Genomic DNA, 20384 nt, shown 5'->3' with positions numbered 1-20384 from the left:
GACAAGAGAGAGAGAGAGAGAGAGAGAGAGAGAGAGAGAGAGAGAGAGAGAGAGCCTTAGCTCACTGAAGCTCTGAATTGACCTCAAGTGATTAGCCGGCCTCTTCTTTCTTAGTAGTGTAGTTTTACAAGTATATGCCAGCACTCATCACTCATTGTGCCATTTCTAAGATTTAAAAATAGCAGGTAAAACTATATATATATATATATATATATATATATATATATATATATATTTTTTTTTTTTTTTTTCATGATGAAAATGGTCAGTAAAAATTACTACAAGAGAAACACTTTCAGTCTCCTTTCTGTGGAAGTGAATAAGATTTAGAAGGTTTCTTTATCTGGAGGAGAATGAGGCTTTGATTGCGAACACCAATAACACCATACAGCCTCTTAATGTCAGAGCATCAGGTAGGAGAAGAAATACAAAGTATAAAGCCAGTCTTATTTATTTGTGCACCTTTGTCATAAATTTGTTTAATGTAAAATAAACAACTCTTTGACTAGGCCTAACAGGGTTTTCAGAATCTGTTCAGATAAATTTAATTTATTCCTAAAGAAGAAAATCCAGCTTTAGTGAATGAATTTCATGAATTCTATTATTATTTTTTAGAGATAGTATGGCTTGAAACCATGGATCCCATGGATAGTCCAGTGAAGTCTATGAACACCCTTTCAGAGTAATGCTTTTAAATGCATAAAATAAAATATAGAGGAATACAGAGGAACCACTTGGATGGAAATACAGTCACCAAAATGTTAATCAGAATTAAATTTGATGATGAATGGTAATGAGTTTCAGACATCTGCAAAAAGTAACATTTTAATTAATATTTTCAAAGCAATATATTTACAGGAATGGCTTGACTTAGAAATTAATCTGTCATCATGGGAATTGATCCACCTTGACTACTCATTGAGGCTAAGGGTGTAACTGGATGGTCTTGGCTTTCTAAATGAGGGGGTTATAATTCATCTTTTGGTCTTTTGCTTTTAGAATGAAACCTGCTCTACAAGGTATCTAATTGAAATGAGGAAAGCAGTGGGGGAGATGGGGGGGGGGAACTGTTCTTTCCTTTCTTCTTTCTTTAAAATGATGACAACTAAAAACAATACCCAAACATGCAATGTTTTTGTTTTGTTTTTTCCTTGTGTGATCTTCTATCCATTTCTTTTTTTTTTTGCAAGGCAAATGGGGTTAAGTGGCTTGCCCAAGGTCACACAGCTAGGTAATTATTAAGTGTCTGAGATTGGATTTGAACCCAGGTACTCCTGACTCCAAGGCTGGTGCTTTATCCACTACGCCACCTAGCCGCCCCTATCCATTTCTTTCTTAGCTCAACATTTTCAAATCTTAAAAGAGAACTTCCATGGTAACAATTGTGGGGATTGGGATAATATTTTAAAAAAATTATATTGAATGACAAATAGATTATTATTAGGGCAATCTGCTTCATCAGAAAGGCAAGTAAAAACAGGGCAGAATTTGATTTTCACTTTTCATTTCCATAAGCATGGAACAACATGCAAATCTTCCTTCTGGATAATCTTTTGACAGAAACTCTAATTGGATCTAATTGGATCAAATATCAATTCCCTAATATCAGTGTAATATAGATGTGCTATAATTGTGGTGCTGGAAAATATGCTTGAAATTGATCACCATAAACACGTTTGATGTTCAGATGTTCCTGTAAAAAAAGGAAATTCTCATAAAATGTTGCTCACAGCTTGGCTGCATGCCACTCAAGTCAGGAAACTCTGTTCAGAGTGGACAATGTAGCCCCTACATACAGCTCCTGCCTTATGCCCTGTGACACCTGATGACAAAGGACTGTTTTAGTTAACAGTGAAATAATTTTTCATATATCATTTCTTAGCTTTTTGGGTGGGGGGGAGAGGTTCTCATTTTGATTAGATATGCTCATTACCTTAATAAAATACTGGTTATCTATATGTATATGGGAAGAGAAAAAGGAGAAGGGAGAGAGAATGAATAGAAGCTTTGAAAAAAAATAATAATGGGGGTGATTCTGCAACCAGGAGGAGAATTGAAAATCACACCTTTCAGCCTCCACATTTTTTCTTTTGTTCTACAGGCAAGGAGAAACCATCCGGAAGGAAGAAAGATTATGACTATCTATAAACCAACTGTTTGACAGAGACAGAAATGCTGATAATGAGTGGGTTATGTCTGTAGTTCTTGGCGGCTCACATCAACAAGGGATGAAACAAAACAGAAACTCTCAATATTTGTCTGAAGAGGTACTGGGGTGATCACGGGCTGGGGGAGTTCAGCAGAAGTTCAGGGCAGATGCTGCCAGCAGTTTAGACTGTGGCAAAATCAAATTGCTTCCGAATTCACCTCCTCCTCTCTGCATCATTTCCAGGATGGTCAGGGCTGAGCTATGCTCTGGCCTAGGGTGACAAGGTCGGTGGGGAAGCAGTCTTTAAGTAAAATGCCTCTTTCTCGGTTACAATCCAACTCCTCAATGAATCCATACCAATAGATCACTAATCCAGGACCAAATCTGTGAAAAGAGAGAGAGAGAGAATATGAATTTTGATGATGTTGTTTGTCCTTCACTCTTGAAGAATATGACATCAGGAAGGTGATGTCATGACAAGCACATAAATTGGATTTGAGTGAGGGGGTCCAGCGGCCAGATAGGAATCAGGATGACTGGAGATGGTCCTGGATGAGAGGCAATCAGGGTTAAATGACTTGCCTAAGGTCACTCAGCTAGTGAGTGGCAAGTGTCTGAGGCCAGATTCGAACTCGTCTTTCTGACACCAAGGCCAATCTCTATCCACCGTGCCACCTAGCTATCCTAATATGAATTTTAAATAGTTATGTATTACTCAGTGAAAGAAATTCATAATAGATTAATGACAACTGGACCTGCAAGGTCCATCCTAGTCTGTTTTCATATAAAGACCCAGTAAGGACTTGAGATTTTCTCAAGATCACAAAAAATTCTAAACCGAGTACCTCTTGGGGTTACATAGTGTTTTTATATTTAACAATGTTCTTAGAAATGCCATTTGGAATTAGTTATTGAACTTCCACAAAGCCAGGTGGCACTGTGAAGAGAGTATGTGAAGAGAGTTGAATTGTTTCAGGTTTGTCTGACTCTTCATGACTTCATTTGGGGTTTTCTTAGCAGAGGTACTGGAGTGGTGTGCCACATTCTTTTACTACTCATTTTACAGATGAGGAAACTGACAACTAAGTGACTTGTTCATGATTACAACTAGTAAGTATCTGAGGTCAGATTTGAATTCATGAAGATGGGTCTTCCTGATTCCCAGTCCCATGATCTATCCACTGTACCACCAAACTGCCCATGGAAAGAGTATGGTACATGTTCAAATTTGACCTTGTATACTTTATTAACTATATAACCTCTAACTGTCTGTTTCAACATATATGGGGAAATAATAACAGCACCTACCTCACAAGGTATTCATTGAGGATAAAATGAGACATTTGTAAAGTGCTTTGCAAATCTTAAAGCCACTACATAAGCTATTCCCATTATTCTTAATATTAAGATGATGTCAAACTATGTTTTTTAGATTTATTTAGTTTTTACCTTTTTCCTTAGAAACTTAAAATGTTTAATATATAATCACTTGTTTTATTTTTCCTCCATTTCTTTTTTAAAATTTTTATTTCACTTTTTTCCAGTGAAATGTAAAGATATTTTCAACTTTCATTTTTGGTAGGATTTTGAATTCCACATTTTTCTTCTTCCTTCCTTTGCTTCTCCCCTCCCCAAGGACAGTGAGTAATCTGATATAGGTTATACATGTACGATCATGTTAAATATATTTCCATGTTAGTCACGTTTGAAAGAAGAATCAGAATAAAAGGGAAAAATTGTGAGCAAGAAAAAATACACAACAAATTTTTTAAAAAGTGAAATTGCCATGCTTTGACCTGCATTCAGGCTTCACAGTTCTTTCTCTGGATGGGCAAGACATTTTCCATCATGTCTTTTAGACCTGTCTTTGATAACTGTTGCTAAGAAGAGCTAAGTCTATCATGGTTGTTCATTGCATAATTTGCTCTTAAGGAGTACAATGACCTCCTGATTCTGCTGATTTCACTAAGCATCAGTTCATATAAGTCTTGTCAGGTTTTTCTTTAATCTACCTATTTATGACTTTTCCCAGAATATCAGTATTCCATCATTTTTGTATACCACAGTTTGGTCATTCCCCAATTGATGGGCATCTCCTCAATTTTCAATTAATTCTTTGCCACCATGAAAAGAGCTACTAAATATTTTTTACTTGTGGGTCCTTTTCCTTTTTTCATGATCTCTTTGGGATATAGACCTAGTAGTGGTATTGCTAGATCAGAGAGTATGCAGAGTTTTATAGCCATTTGTGCATAGTTCCAATTGTTCTTCAGAATGTTTGAATCAGATCACAGTTCCATCAACAGTCTATCACTTGTTCTAAACTACATTTCAGAAAGTTAGTTATGAATGAGGTACATTTTTAAGAGGTGGGGAAACTATATCTAGAATTTTATTCAAATCAACAAGCATTTATTAAGCACCTGATTATGTTCAGGGCATCATGGCTACTACTAGGAATATAAAAATAAAACTGGCAAGTAGTTCTTGCCTGTAATTAGCTTATATCTATTCGAATGACTGATCTGGGGTTATATGGTAAGAAGTCAATGTAGGCAAGTTTAGAAATTTTAAAAAATTATTTGATTATATTCTATTTTTTCCATCAAGGAAAAAAGAATAAAAAATGATAAAAATAAAAAACTAGAAATATTTTTAGTCCTCCTGATACTTTTATTCATTCATAGGGATAAAATCCTTCTTTTCCAATTTTTCTAGATTCCTAAGATGTTTAAATGGTATTAGAACCTCACCCTACAATTCTTTCTGGTCCAATACATAGTAAAGTGAGGCAGAGAATCACTGAATTTGGAGATGGAAGAAACTGGCTTTGAATACTAACCTGATGCTATATGTGTGACCTTGAGTAAGTCATTTCATTTCTCTAGGCATCCATTTCTCTATCTGTAAAAGGAGGTTGCATGAGATGGCTTCTAAGGCACTCTGCATCTATCTATCAATGAATGATCAAAGTGAAATTTGATAATATGTTCTAATCAAGAAAATGAGGTGGTTAAATACAGAGACAGACTTTTTCAAAGGAACTTTCCACTCTCAATATTTCCAAAAAGTGTCTTAGAAATGTCTCCAATATTGTTAACACTGACTGATCTCTACCAGGACATCTCAGGAAGTAGCCCTAGAGACTTCTACCCATCAGGAAGTTCAGACCTTTAAGCTGGGTTCATAAAGATGTAATCTCGATCAATCACTGTATACGCAGATATGTTTTGCACATCAGTTTCATGCTTTTCCTACAGAGAGCACTTAATTAAAGGGCAGCACTACTTTTGGTGTAGTGTTGCAGGAATTTTACAGTGAAATCATAAATTATGAATGTTGGGTTAGTAAAAGGATGTCTAAAAACAGAACCGCTTTCTGTCGTCTACGTTAACAGCAGGCTGAACAATGTTCGGCCAAAAAGCTTTTACATTCTATGATTTATTATATGCTATAGTGAACTTGCCAAAAATAACAGTACAGGATGAGCTGTTAGATACTGTATGTACAGGACCAAGTTCAATAGAATGTCATATAACAGTTTATTTGGGACTCCTATCATTAGGGTGGCCAAGTTTTCTTGAAGGCAAATTAAGACTTTTAAATATTCTTTCAACTCATATGGGGCAGAACTACAATGGAAATATACTGACGGACAAGTTAGCGGCTGAGGTCCTTCTATGACACCTTTTAAAACCAGAAGTTTTAGGATAGCAGTCTCATGCATGTTTATTTTTGAATTAAAAAAAGTGTATAGTGAGGTCTTCTATTAGAGTCTAGAACTTTCTTTGCATTTTGTAGCTCTGTCCCATGTAAGGAGTCTCTTTTGAAGTCATTAAAAGACTTGGGCTAGTGTCACAGAAAGGAAGGAAACCTGAAAAAAATCTGTTACCACCTTCAAACAGGGATATAGACACAATGTTGAAGGCAGGTAGTCTAAATGCTCTGTTTCATTCAGTTGAATGTTATCAGAATACATGGTGCTCTACAAAGAGTTACATGACCAGGATACAAATGATTTCTGAGGATCCTAAATAAAAAACTTTCTAATGATGAGAGCTATCCAAAAGGGGATGATCTGACTTGGGAGGCAGGGGTTTCCTATTTCTAGAATCTTTAAAACAGAGCCTTGATGACTACTTGTCATGTGGGTTCTGGTGGAGATTCTTTTGGAACTCTAGATTGTACTAGACAGTCATCAAGGTCCCTTCCAATGATGACATACTTTGTGAAAACTCCAGTGTGGTCACCAGTGATACACAGGCACAAAGCCTCTGAAAAACCATTAATCTACTTTTCATTTTTGAGGTGTGGGCTTGGGTCCTTCTATCCAACAGGCTAAGTAAGCTCAGAAGAGCCCATCAGTTTATAATGCAGCCATTCTGGAGACCATCTTGTACCTCAGGAAGGCACTAATATTTTTACAAAGGGGAAAAATGTGTTCCAGCCAGTCACCAAAAAGAACAAAGAATATATGGGGATCATAAACAACAAGGCCAGCACTTTAAAAGATTTAATAAAACAAAAACACACATCGCCACAATTCAGAGAGCAAGTACATGATGCACTCTCTGTGAACTACCATGTCATAAGATGCAGGACATGAAATGGCTGTTCAATGGAAACATGATGTCTAGCCAGGATAATCAGTAAACATGTTACCCCACCCTTTAATTTTTTAAGACATTAAAGTGTTTGTGTCACTTGTGAGGCAAAACAGAAATCATACTCTAAAAAGTTTAATATCAACTCTGAATTATATTTCAACTTAAAAAAATAATGACTCTAACATTAATGATAGGGATAGGGACTGTACCTTTGATTTCTTTGGTGCTGGGAATTCCTGGGTCAGAAAACTCCCTCTGCAAAACCGTGACTCATTACCTTTTCTGCAATTTGTCTATCTTAGAGTTACTAAGGGCATGAGAGATTCTATCAACTGTTCTAATTAAATACTCTATATGGAAAAGGAGGGGGGACTTGAACCCAATTCTTTCTGGCTTCTATGCCAGATCTCTATGCTACACCAAGAGGCCTCTCTATCAGTGAACAGAGAGATAATGGAATTTTTGAATTGAAAAATTATCTTGTCTAACCCTGTGACATTATAGGTATGAAAAAGGAGGCCCAGAGAGGTTAAGGGAATTAAATGCTTAACCAGGTGGCAAAGTGTGGCAATAGACTTTTTAAAACAACTTTCTACTTTACAGTTTCCCAACGTGTCCCAGTGGCAAAGGCAGTTTGAGAACTGAAATCTTTTGACTACCAGGGTGAGGCAGTTTTGATCTTGCTCCAGTCTCCCAAGAATCAGGGAAGGCTATCCATAATTTTCCAGTCACACACCTAATACTGGAAAGGTCACTTGTAATGAGCAGCTTTATATAGTCAACCCTATTCTCCTGAATGCCTACTCGTTGTAATCTTGTACCAGTGAGCAAGACTGAAAAGACCAGGGAAACATATTCAAGCTTCGATTCTGATTTAAAAAAAAAAAAAGCAAACAGTTATGTTTGAAAGGAAACTGAGTCCCAGAAATAAAAGGGATGAAGAAAATAGGAGAGCATATGCACTTATGAAACAGTAGTCTTTCCCACCAGTTTTAGCAATTCTGAGTATAGATAGCACAAGAATGGATAATTCCATACAAATGCTTTAAAAAGAGCAGTTCACAGATCAAAGTTCTAAAATAGAATTTGCAGATTCTTAAATATCTGAAGTTGATGTAAATGTCTTCTGAATGAGTTATCTTATTTTCCAGGAAGATGCCCTTAACCCACCAAAAACAACAAATAAAATTTTTTTTTTTTGAAAAAAGTGAGGTGAAAGTTACAGTTAAGTCAGAGTCAGAAAGTGAAAAGACCCCATCATGAAAATGTCTTGTATACAATTAATAACTCAAAGTCTTTGAGTTCTTTGAGGTCCTACGGCTCTTTTGTTTTAAACTGGAGCCAAAAAAATATTTGATTAAAGAGTCCAAAGTGTCTGGTGTTTCCTCTCATTTTTTTTCCCCCTTGTCTGAGGGAAACAAATGCAGTCAAAAGTTCCGCTTTGGTTACTCATGGTCTCCTTCCCAGCTGGGATTCTTTTGAGCAGAGTAGTTAAGAAAAAGACTTATTGTGATATTCCTGTATATTCTGCTCTGGGTAACAAACACCTGCCAATAGGCAATGAGAATCAGGTTTGATCCTTAAAGGGAAAGAGTCCACACAGTGAGGTTAGATTTATTTTGCCAATTGGGTCTTAAAGACATTGGGTCTTAAAAGCATAACAGGGAAATATATAAACCTGAGAAACATGGTGCCAGGATTCTAAAATTGGCCATCTGTGTCCTTTTTTGGTTGACAATTTAAAAATTCTATTACATTTACTTTATAGTATAGTAATGGACAGGAGGTGGTATTGAACACTTAGGTGGTTGGTCTTGGAAACAAATGTCAATTCAAGCCCTGTTTCTGAAATGAAGTTTGCTATGCAATCCCAAGCAAATTCTTTAACCTATCAGTGATGTTCAGTCTTGGATTTTTCTTGGCAAAGATACTGGAGTGGTTTGCATTTCTTTCTTTAGCTCATTTTATAAATGAGGAAACTGAGACAAACACAAGTAAGTGACACATCTAGGAAGTGTCTGAGGTGGAATTTGAACTCAAGTCTAGCACTATAATACACTGTGCCACCTAGTCAACTCAACCAGGTAAGACTGTAAGTTAGAGGCAAATCAAGAGATAAATGTCTAATGTGCCAAGCTGGCTTGCTGGGCAGTATCAGTGAAGGGACTTTCCAACCAGGCATTTTCCCAGGCAGATGAAATCACATTCTGGGTTTTAGTTTTTTTTTTTAATGGCTTAAAACACCAAATAACCCTATTATATAAATTTGAAAAGTTATCCTTTTGTCTTAAAAGAGAGATAGCAGAAATATTGTTAGCTTCAATTCATTTCATGTTTCTTGACAATACAAAGAGAAGAGAATTTGTTCTAAATTTCATGATAATGTTGAGACAGCGTTGAGTGACTAACTTTCCCCAGATACCTGAACTGACCAGTTAGAGAAAAAGTTCTCTTCCAAAAAAGTCAGTACATGAGGATAACTTCTTTTCTTTTTTAAAGATTTTATTTATTTTGAGTTTTACAATTTCCCCCCTAATCTTACTTCTCTTCCTCCACCCCCACAGAAGGAAATTTACCAGTCATGGCATTGTTTCCATGGTATACACTGATCCAAATTGAATGTGATGAGAGAGAAATCATATCCTTAAGGAAGAAACATAAAGTAAAAGAGATAGCAAGATCAATAAGATATCAGTTTTTTTCCTAAATTAAAGGTTATAGTCCCTGGTCTTTGTTCAAACTCCTCAGTTCTTTCTTTGGATATAGTTGGTATTCTCCATTGCAGACAGCCCCAAATTGTCCCTGATTGTTGCACTGATGAGCAAGTCCATCAAGGTTGACCATCACCCCCATGTTGCTGTTAGTGTGTACAATGTTTTTCTGGTTCTGCTCATCTCGCTCAGCATCATTCATGAGGATGACTTTAAACATCACTGACCACATAATTATTTGAACACCACCACCTTTGGGAAGTGAAATCCCAAATGAAGCAAAGTTTTAAAAAAAGTAGAAGATGCCAAAAAACCAGGACTCCTGCAACAACTTGGAAATAAGGTGGTTACTTCTGACAGGCAAGCTTCCACAAGCTCTGAAACATCAGAGTTGCAGAGACAAAGATCACAAATTAGAGTCTGCAAGTATAATTCAAACAATTTCCAAATACCTCTATAACCACATCCATAAAAATAAACAGTGCCAAAAATTGATAGAGAGAAAGGGGGATGGGATCAAGCAATTATTAAGTGCCTACTATGTACCAGTAGCAAGGTGGAGCAATGGATACAGTGCTAAGCCTGAAGTCAGGAAGACTCATCTTCAGCCTCAGACATGTACTAGATATGTGACCCTGGTTAATCACTTAACTCTGTCTCAGTTTCCTCATTTGCCAAATGTGCTAGAGAAGGAAATGGCAAACCATTCCAGTATCTTTGCCAAGAAAAATTTCAAATGGGACCAACAATTAGATGGACATAGTGGGAAATTACTGAACAACATTATTGGGGATTCTAAGTGCTTTACAAATATCTCATTTGATCTATCAAGATATAGTAGCAGTTCACCTATTTAGGATTCAGCTCCATAGTAAGTTCACTTACCAGGAACATGGCTAACAGTAAATTAATAAGCAAAGACAAGACTCTCAGCTGGGAAAACACTTCACTAAGGCCACACATTTGGGCATAATATACAGGAAGATCCCTGAACCTTCCTTTGGAGGCTACTTACTCTTATTTTACAAACACTTCTAAGCACTTAACTGTGAATTATTTTTTATTTCAAAGACAGCAAGGGAAAATGTAGAATAACTATGAAAAGTATACCCCAAATCAAGAAGTATATCAGACTGGGGTCACTTACTGTGGGATTCATTCCTCCAAAGGCCTTCAGTGCATTATTGCATTACAGCTTAATTAAAGCCAACGAGCATTTACTGCATGTTGACTTAACTCAAGATAGGATAGAAAGATTAAAAAAATGGCCAATCCCCACACTCAAGAAACTTTATATATATATATCACAGTAACCACAGCATAATTTCATAATGATGATCCCAAGCCAACAACAAAAGGTTAAGTTATGTTCAGTGCATCTTGTTTAAAGAAGAAAAAAAGTAATGTATTCTGGGAAGATTTCCATCCAAAATGGTTAAAATTATTTTAAAAAAAGTTTTACTTTAAATTCTCAGCTGTGCAGCATGATACATTCTTTAAGAGTCCCAGATAACTGAGATTTTTCTAATGAAAGGCAGAGAACATAGTAGATGGGAAACTGGACTAGTGTTCATGAAGGCCTAGTCTGATATATAATAACTATGTGACCTAACACAGATATAAGGAAAGTACTACATTAAAGTTTTTTCTCTACTCAAGTCCATATAATCTGAGATTCAGGTAGTGACATGTTGGACTCTCAGCAAAAACTTCAGAAAAAGACTCCCATAACATTTTAAAATTATAAAATAAACAAATTTGCCTTCATTTCCTTCCTGGTCCTTATAAATGCAATTTATATAACAATAATTATTGTTATCACTATTATTTTATAGCTTCTTCCCTCCATTTAACAAAATAGGAAATCTGAGACCTGGGACATCCACAAGTTAATATATTCTGTCATTCAATGGTTCACTAGTCCTCAAAGAATCAACTTCAGGAATATAAAATCAGTAGGCTTCATACTTGAGTAGTTTATTATGTATCTATTCCATGGAGTAGGAATATTATTATTTTCAGAAAGTTTCTTTGTTTCTTTCTTTTTTTTTTTTTTTGGAAAGGCAATCTGAATTTCAGGCCAAAGGAATCTATATATGATTAAATATGAGGGAACAGGTTTATGCCACTTGGAAAACAGGTAGCGAGAGCTGAAGTTTAGGAATTATTGGATGAAGATAAGAGGAATTTTTCATACTGGGAAGGAGTTCAAAAATTATGAAGGCGAATCTAAACATTAGGAAAAGAGTAAATCCAGAGCTCGGCTGTAACCTGGTCACACAAATGGTAATACACAGATGGAAGAAGTTAAAGAGCCAGACTACCTCTCCTTCCCCCTATAATTCGACTCTTAGGTTCCAAAAGCCCAGTCAGTCACTGCTCTGAAAATATTTCAAACATCTTCACATCATAAGGGTGTCATATTCATTTTCTTTTCCCATGATTTCTGTACAAATGATTCCCTAATGATATTTCTTTTAGTTTCAATTCATAGGAAGTCATATATTCTTTTTGGCGACCCAGCTTCAAAGAAACAGGTGATTGATGTCCTCAGAGGTGTGATTCACACAGAGGGGACATGGTGTTAGAGAAAGAACACTGGCCTCAGGAATTCAGAAGACCTGAACATCCCCATCTACAAAATGGGGCTATTTATACTACCCACCTTATAGGGGTATTGTGAGGACCTTGGAGCACTTCACAAATTTCTGATTCCTCCTAGATAAATGGGTCTATTTAAATGGAAGGAGGCTATTGAGATGAGCCAAGAGTGACTATTTACTATTTCGAAATGATGAGAATTGATGACGGTTGCAGAAAAAAGTCTAAGGAGTCCTCACAATGTCCTTACTAAGTGCTGTTATATAAATCCAGCTGGTGCCAATGTGATTTTTAAATTGCAGGATTTGGAGTTGGATAAGAAATGAATTTTTTAAACTTGGTTTCCTGTGAACAGATGACCTTATTCAATAATAATAAAAAAAATCTGCTGGAGTCCTATCAGTAGAATTGGAATTTGTCAGTTTCCCATTTTAGACTCATAACAAAGATGAATTATTGCTAACAATTATAACCTAATAACACTTTTATTCAACTATAGAAAGCAATTATTTTCTCTAACTTCATAATAGTTCCTTGAACATTGAATGTATAAATAAAATAGCAGGATAGTGACAAGAATCTAGATTATTTCTATATGAAATCTATAGAAAAACAGGAGAATAGTGAGGTAACAAAAATAATAGTGATAATAATAATAATAATAATAATAATAATAATAATAATAATAATAGGTAATGTGGGACATTGCCCAGATTATGTTGGTCACTTAACTACTCAGCAACCTAGACAATTTTTTAAGACTTTTAAGTTATAGATCAGAGGTTTATATGCTTGCAAGTTCTTTATACTAAAAAGAAGAAAAGTAATGACAAAGTGACATACAGTTATTTTAAAATTTGTAGAGAGGTTTGACCAAATTTTATTTGGTCTTCACAACAAGGTAGGATATATTACACCTATTTTACAAATGAAGAAACTGGGGTATGTGAGGGTGGTATGACTTGTCAAAGGATTACACAGTATCTGAGGAGGAATTTGAATACAGATCTTCCTGATTCTAAATCCACACTCAATTTACCTCTCCATAAGAGACCTATGTAAGTCTCTTAATTACTAAGCCAACAATAAACTTTCCTGCCAGGGTAGGTGGTGAGGGAGAGAAGTAAAGCACTATCTTTGAAAAAATTAGAACATCTGTGTGGGGTCTGGGTAACTTCTAAAGATGTGTGCAGGCATGTGGCTTTGAGGAGTCGATTATTTCCCCATCAAAAAGTCTTTGCATGTGGTTTTTATGAAGAATGCATTTTCAAACATACAGCTCAGGAGAAGCATACAACATGTTGTAATTGTTTTAAAATAAACTTTTACATCGTTTATTTAGTTTTAATCTGTTTGTTGTAGATTGGCTATATACTTGTTAATCACTGCTGTATGTGTTCCAGGACAGAGTTGTAAATAACTCTTCCATCTAAGAGGTCTTTACTAAAATGTTCTTGCCCGTGTTTACATGTAAAGTATGTACATTTAAGCCCATGAGCAAATGCACATAAACTAATACTATATTAAAAGTCTTCATCATAATAATAATGGGCACTATGAAATTCTAGCACTATTTAATTCAATTTAATTCAGGATAGAATGCATTCTATCTCATGGTATCTATAAAAAAAAAAGTACAATATCTTGGTTGGCTAGGTGAGCCTTTTGCTTGGTTTGCATTTCCAAATGGAAAAATGTGAAGAACTATACTTATAAATATAAATATTTAGAGTTGGAATATATGGTACTAAAATATAAGGATATTTAAGTTTATTTTGTATACACACATATATACATACAAATTGTTGTTATATAATACATATTATATAAGTATGTTATATATCTATTATGTACTTATACATGTACTATATGTATATGTATGTATATGTTATTATATAGTTATGTGTGCATGTATGTATATAGATATCTACATATCTATCTATCTATCTATCTATCTATCTATCTATCTATCTATAGTGGTATAGATACTATAAGGTTATATATACACACATCTAATAACTAAAGTCCTCCCCTGTGCCTTATCATAGTGTGGAGATGATCCTGGGTTTTCAGATGTTTTACTAGTGTGAAAGGTCTGGTAATAATAATAATAACAACAGTAATAGCCAATATTTATATAATGCTTGTTACATTCCAGGCAAAATACCAAGAGCTTTACAATTATTATCTCATTTTATCTTCAAAATAATCCCTGGGATGTAGATGGTATTATTGTCCTCATTTCACAGATGAGGAAACTGAGGCAAACAGAGTTAAGTGATTTGCCCAGGGTCACACAGCTAGTAAGTATCTGGGGCCAAATTTGAACTTAGGTCTTCTGACTCCAGGTCCAGCACGCTATCCACTGCGTAACTGCCTAGGTAGGTTGCACCAATCTGAAAGGTTTTGTATATGTACTGGTGATGAACTTGATGTTTCTTATTAGAGGGCCAAGATAGGTAAGTTCAGAGAGGCTCATTAGGTAAAGATTGGCCATCAAGTAATACATTTTTAAAAACTACAATAACTTGGGGCAGCTAGGTGGTTCAGTGGCTAGAGCACCACCCTGTTGTCAGGAGTATCTGAGTTCAAATCCAGTCTTAGACATAGTAATTGCCTAGCTGTGTGATGTTGAGCAAATCACTTAACCCATTGCCTTAAATAAAATTTTAAAAAAAACTACAATAATTCAAGAAATCCTAGTACTAAAACAGAGATGTTATGTGATTTGCTTCAGTAGAGGGACTATATACACTGATGAGATTGAACAGGAAGTCTTTTAAGCCTGTATGCTGATTACTAAGCCTACAGAAATTAAATTAGGAAGGAAAGCAAATAGATGCTTATGTTTCTATAGTCTTATCATTTAAGACTATGGAATCATCACAACAGGATTTAACACTTGGGTACTTGATTTGCTATTTAAAAATGTAGAAAAAAGGATTTAAGTGGTACCATTGGGAAGAGTGGCTGGTTGGATGAGGTATATTGAGTCCAAGGTGACCCAATTCTGAAAATACTGAAGCATTCATTTTTAACCTCCCGGGGAAGATACTAAAACACTGGAAAAAAATCAGAGTATTAAACAAAAAAAAAATGGCCAAGAAGATAAGCATAACTACTAACCCATAAATTTACTCTCTCACTTTCACTTACATCTCACTTTTCTGTGGATTTCAGAATCCAAATTAAGAATTCCCAGGAGATAGGAAAAGTCCTTCAGATTTCCAGATTCTCTTGGTTATATATGACATTGAGTTTTTTGCATCAAGACATCAAATTTCACAAGGCTTACTCAATGAGACCAAAAGGAATGGCCCAACACAAGAAAATCCAAATGGATAAAGGATGTCTACTGCCTGGATAATAGATGCATTTATATGGATTAGCCTACATATTATGTATCCCTTGCAAAGGCATCACAGATGGTTAACAAATAGGAGGATGAGGATGAGAAGAATAGTTCTGATTACTTTTGGAAAACCAAATATTATTTTCAACAATCCTGGACTATTTCCTATCATAAATGTCCTCTTTCCCCACTTCCCTGCCCCCCCAACCTTAATATAAATATTTTCTTGATGAGTATATATCTGTGACTGATGGAATACCAAGATGTCTAAAAACCATAGGATGACAGAGATAGATGGTGCAAGTTGGCTGCCTCTTATTACCATGGATGATTTGTGCACAGGGAGTAAAAGTTATCATTTAAGAAATGCATGATTGGTAAAAAAAAAAAATAATGAACTGGGCAATGTTTTCAGAGCAAAGGATAACTAGTCCCCATTGTCTTGTAGTAATACATTCTTAATATCAAAAGGCTATGCTTTGTAGTGATGTGGATTATTTTTGAGGACACATACCCTAACAAGACAAATTCAATTTTCTCATTTTTAAAAGTTCAAATCTATTTTTCTTCCTTTCTGGTATTTTTACATATTACTTTCATTCTTTTCCTTGTATTACAAAGCTTAATAAAGCAAATGTCTATACATAATAAACCCTTAAAAATTCAGGATGATTGACTGAATGACATGAACTATCCTACTTGCCATTCCACCTATACAACAATCCATGTCTCACTTCTTCCTCTTTACCTCTACCTCTTGAGATCTTTAAATTCCTTTGAGTTATAGCTCAAGAACAGGACTCCTTCCTGATTTCTTCTCCCTCTCCCACTACCCCTATCTTCTAGCATATTCTCTTGCCAAACCACTTTGCATTCACTCTGTGTATAATATAGACACATGTGTCTATTTGATCTATAATATAGACATGTGGACACACACGTGTTTATGTGCATATTCCCCCCCAAATCCCAAATACCAGAGTCCTCCCCTCCCCCCATTAGAATATAAACTCCTTGAGGCAGGGACTGTTTCACTCTTGCCACATTTCCAGGACATATCACAAACACATGAAGTTGATTGATTGATTGCTAAGATTTCCCACCATTCTGCCCAAAAAACCAATATAGGAAAAAACGTATTTTTGAAATGTAGTTGAAAAAGATCCTCATTTGTAATTCCTTAGCTACCTTCTCTGAGGTTACCCAGAGTTCAATTAGGAGCTCTTTTCAAGACATAAAGAGATTTATGGTTGTTGGACATATGCAAGTCGGGTGAAAATAAAAAATCATTGGAATTTTTATCTTTGGCAAAGTCAGATGACTAAAGGGATTATGGCTGATACATGTCTGGGCTATAAATCTATCACTAGTCTAAGTGGGACATGGTGCCACAGGTATGTCAGCTCCCAACTTGCTCTAAATGGGGCAATAAATATTTCTTCCTTTCTCAGAATAAACATTTCATTAGATGCAAAATCTCTTCAGTTTGCCAACCCAGTCCAAGAACAGAAGCCACTAATTCAAAAGATCCATGAAAACAAAAAGATCCATGAAAACAAAGCTGGATTAGTTTGTGGGGGGAAAGAGACCAGAGGCGGGGAAAGAGACCAGAGGCAGGAAAAGAGCTAGGAAGTCAGGAAGAAGGTGTTAAAACTATCACTTTATGTTCACTTAACTTTTAAGAAAAAATGAAAATAATATAGGGTTTTTTCACTTTTTCTGGAAACAATAGTCAAGATGTGTAAAATGCGGGTAAATACTCCTCTGGCTAAGGTTTAGAATAGGAAAAGAAATTCTCAGGGAATTGTTGGAAAGAGGTCTATCAATCAGCCAATGCAAAATGATCTTTAGGTGAAGAAGAGGAACTTTTAAAAAAAGATTGCCAAGTTGAAACCTTTTGAAGATGGAATCCTTCGAGGCTTTGCCAGTGCACTTTCCAGGATGTGATGGTATAAATTAAGTTGAGTGTTAAAAACCTGGTTACTTCTAGGAGCAGTCCTGGTGAAAGTGGCACCATGGAGTGATGTATTGACTAATCTGAGTGTGCTTGGCACACAAGAACTTAGGGGTCAATCACATAGGCCACTCTAGTCTTCTTTGAGTACAATCATCATTTAGGTAAGCCTATGTTTACAGTGGTCTTTATCTAAGAGATAATGTTGTAAAAACATCAATCAGAATGAGATACTGTTATTGGCCACATCTCAGCAGGTTCATCTGTTTTATTTCTTCCTCCCCTTCCAAAATACCTTAAGGTGTTTAAGATGACAGAAGAGATACTAAGGAGAACTTTATTTGTGTATGAGACAAAAAAAATGCTTTTAGATCTGCCCTTCATGAATCACAAATACCATTTCTGTGCTGTCTCTTCTATTCCATGATGGAATATTATTATCTTTTCTGAGCTATTTGACCTAAATTTATTTTTCAAGCATATATAAAAATGCAAGTGCAAATGAAATTGTCTATAAGGCAGTTTACATTCGTGATTTCTTTTGAGACATTTATATCCTCTAGAAAAATTAGTGTGGGATCCTTTAGTTCATATGGATACTAAATTTTGAGTTTTTAAAGGCCTTATGCAAACTGAACATAGAGTTGGAAGAAGAGGCTTCTGAATGAAATCTAGTACTTAAGAAAGGGAATTAAGAGAATTAAGAAAAATTAGTCTAAGTTGATTTCCCAAATTCTAAGAATTATGGAAGGAGATATAGCAAGGAGCTCAGTGATAGCACTTATTCAAAGATACTAAAATTAAAAACTTCCTCTTGCATTAGATCTTTGTTTTGTTTGGGATCCAAAATGGCCCAAGGCTCATTCTTTGAATTCCTTGAATGATAACTCAGCTTTGGACTCCTGAAATTGCTTTTCTGATTTGCTTAGCTATAAGAAAATGAGGACTTAAATGATATTATTTTTACTTCTGTTATACTATATTGTACTTCTTTTCAGTTTCTATTTCTCTCAGTGTCTACATAGTACCTTAAATATAGTAGTAGTTACTTAATAAATATTTGTTGAATTAAAATCTAACCATGTCATGAGTTCTTGCTATTCGAAAGTAGTAATCTTAAAATCCAATCTCCAAAGGAACAACCCAAATAAAAAATTTTAAATCCTACTATCATTCTCTCTCTTTATGTCTCAGTTTCTCTAACTATAAGGTAGGCACACATTTAATTGTTCTGGTGATGATGATATGATTAATAAAAAACAAGTGAAGTGTAATCATTATTGCCACAAACCTCTGCCAGACTGTAGAATCTAATCTGAGAAGTTGGAGTTATTTTCTATTCCTATATATGGATCTGTGGCAGCAGGCTTGGAAATGGACCCAACAGGACAGAAAAAAACATGAGTACAAGTAATGAAGAATTAAGTAAAGAAAGCCATATGCTAGGAGAATTCTTAAGAAATTAAGAATAAGAGTAGGAATTCCCAGGCAAATACTTTCTGAAGGAAAGAAGTGGGCATTGGGCATGCTGCATTTCCATTGCAGTTCTTTCATTGATAGGCTTCAAGTGAGAGAAACATGCTTGCTCAGTTAAAGTCAAGGGAGAACCCTGGTGAGTGCCAGTGATTTTGTGCATAATTTTAATTTTGTTTAAACATAGGTTCCTGTATTTAATGACAAGTTAATATGGTGCATGTTTTTGCTTTTTAGGCCTTAGGTCATAAGCCTAAGAAAGGCTGCATAGACATAATTCAAGGCAATGAAGTGAGGTTTCATTATACCATCTTAAAAGCATTTCCTGTTAGATCGAAAGCATTTTGAAGAGTCTTGCCAAGTGTAATAGTTCATCTTTCTAATAGATGGTTTCAGCATTCAGAAAGAGAATAGAGACCTGAAAGAAACAACCCTGAATATTTTAAACTAATATTTACACACTCTGGCAAGAAGCATCAAGAAAGGCTCTGATCCCCTGACAGCAGTAACTGCTGCCATGTAGAGAGACCACCTGTCAAAAGTGAAGACTGAAAACCTGGGGCTTTGGAGCTTTGGGGAAATGAGGCTGGTCTCTATAAAAGTTGATTCACAATAAGACTTGTGGTACAGTGACCACCACCAAAGGCTGCCTTCAGAGATAGGGGTCTAAGTCTTTTGTTTTCCTGGGCATAATGAGGCAGCCATTGGCACCTTGGGTGCCAAAGAGGAAGGAGGTAATGTGGAAAAATGGAAAGAAGACTTTATTTGGAACCAAATAATTTGACAGGTCAACTGTTCTTCTTCCTGGATATGTGATCTTGGGTAAATCTCTTTCAGTTTCTGCTTTTACAAAATTGAAGGAGTTAAGCATAAAAGATCATTTTATAAAAGACCTTTCCAACTATGATTCTATTAGAAGACTTTAGGAAATCCAAGGCTTAGAACTACTTTTTTTTTTCAATTTTTTTCAAGTCAATGGGGTTAAGTCACTTGCCCAAGGCTACATGGCTAGGTAATTATTAAGTGTCTGAGGTCAGATTTGAACCCAGGCACTCCTGACTCCAAGGCCGGTGCTCTATTCACTGTGCCACCTAGCCACCCCCTTAGAACTACTTTTTTAATGTTAAGAATAAGTGAAGAATCCTAATGGGTTGGGTTGAACAGACAGGATGGGCTAACACATGATGCGGTTCTGTATGTCTGTCTCTCATTGACTTCTTGGGCAGCTAGGTAGTATAGTGGATAGAGCACTGACTTTGGAGGCAGGAGGATGGGATTTTCAATCTGGACTCAGACATTTGACTCCTATTAGCTGTGTGACCTTGGAGAAGTCACTTTTGCCTCACATATAGGACCATCTCCTGTTGCCCTGATTCATATTTGACCATTGGACTGAGATGTCGCTGGAGGATAAAGTGAGACTGGTGCCTTAGCTCAACATTCCTTCACTTAAATCCAATTCATGTGTTTGTCATGACATCATCTCCCTGATGTTGTGATCTTCAAAAATGAAGGACAAGCATTCTATTCAATGACT

The 20384-nt window shown here is 35.7% G+C and overlaps 1 protein-coding gene across 1 annotated transcript in view; it reads right to left on the bottom strand.

Moving 5' to 3' along the window:
- Positions 1-269: 269 nt before the first annotated feature.
- The window catches only part of CDIN1 (CDAN1 interacting nuclease 1), a 286050-nt gene continuing 265935 nt past the window's right edge, over positions 270-20384 (bottom strand). The window contains exon 11 of the mRNA XM_074235056.1: positions 270-2533. Coding sequence (XP_074091157.1) covers positions 2398-2533 — 136 coding nt within the window. The 3' untranslated portion in view covers positions 270-2397. The remainder of the gene's footprint in view (positions 2534-20384) is intronic.

Source organism: Macrotis lagotis, chromosome 4 (assembly GCF_037893015.1).
Source record: "Macrotis lagotis isolate mMagLag1 chromosome 4, bilby.v1.9.chrom.fasta, whole genome shotgun sequence".
NCBI classification, from domain to species: domain Eukaryota; kingdom Metazoa; phylum Chordata; class Mammalia; order Peramelemorphia; family Peramelidae; genus Macrotis; species Macrotis lagotis.
Note: the sequence above shows the minus strand (reverse complement) of the source record. Positions and strands in the feature narration are given on the sequence as shown.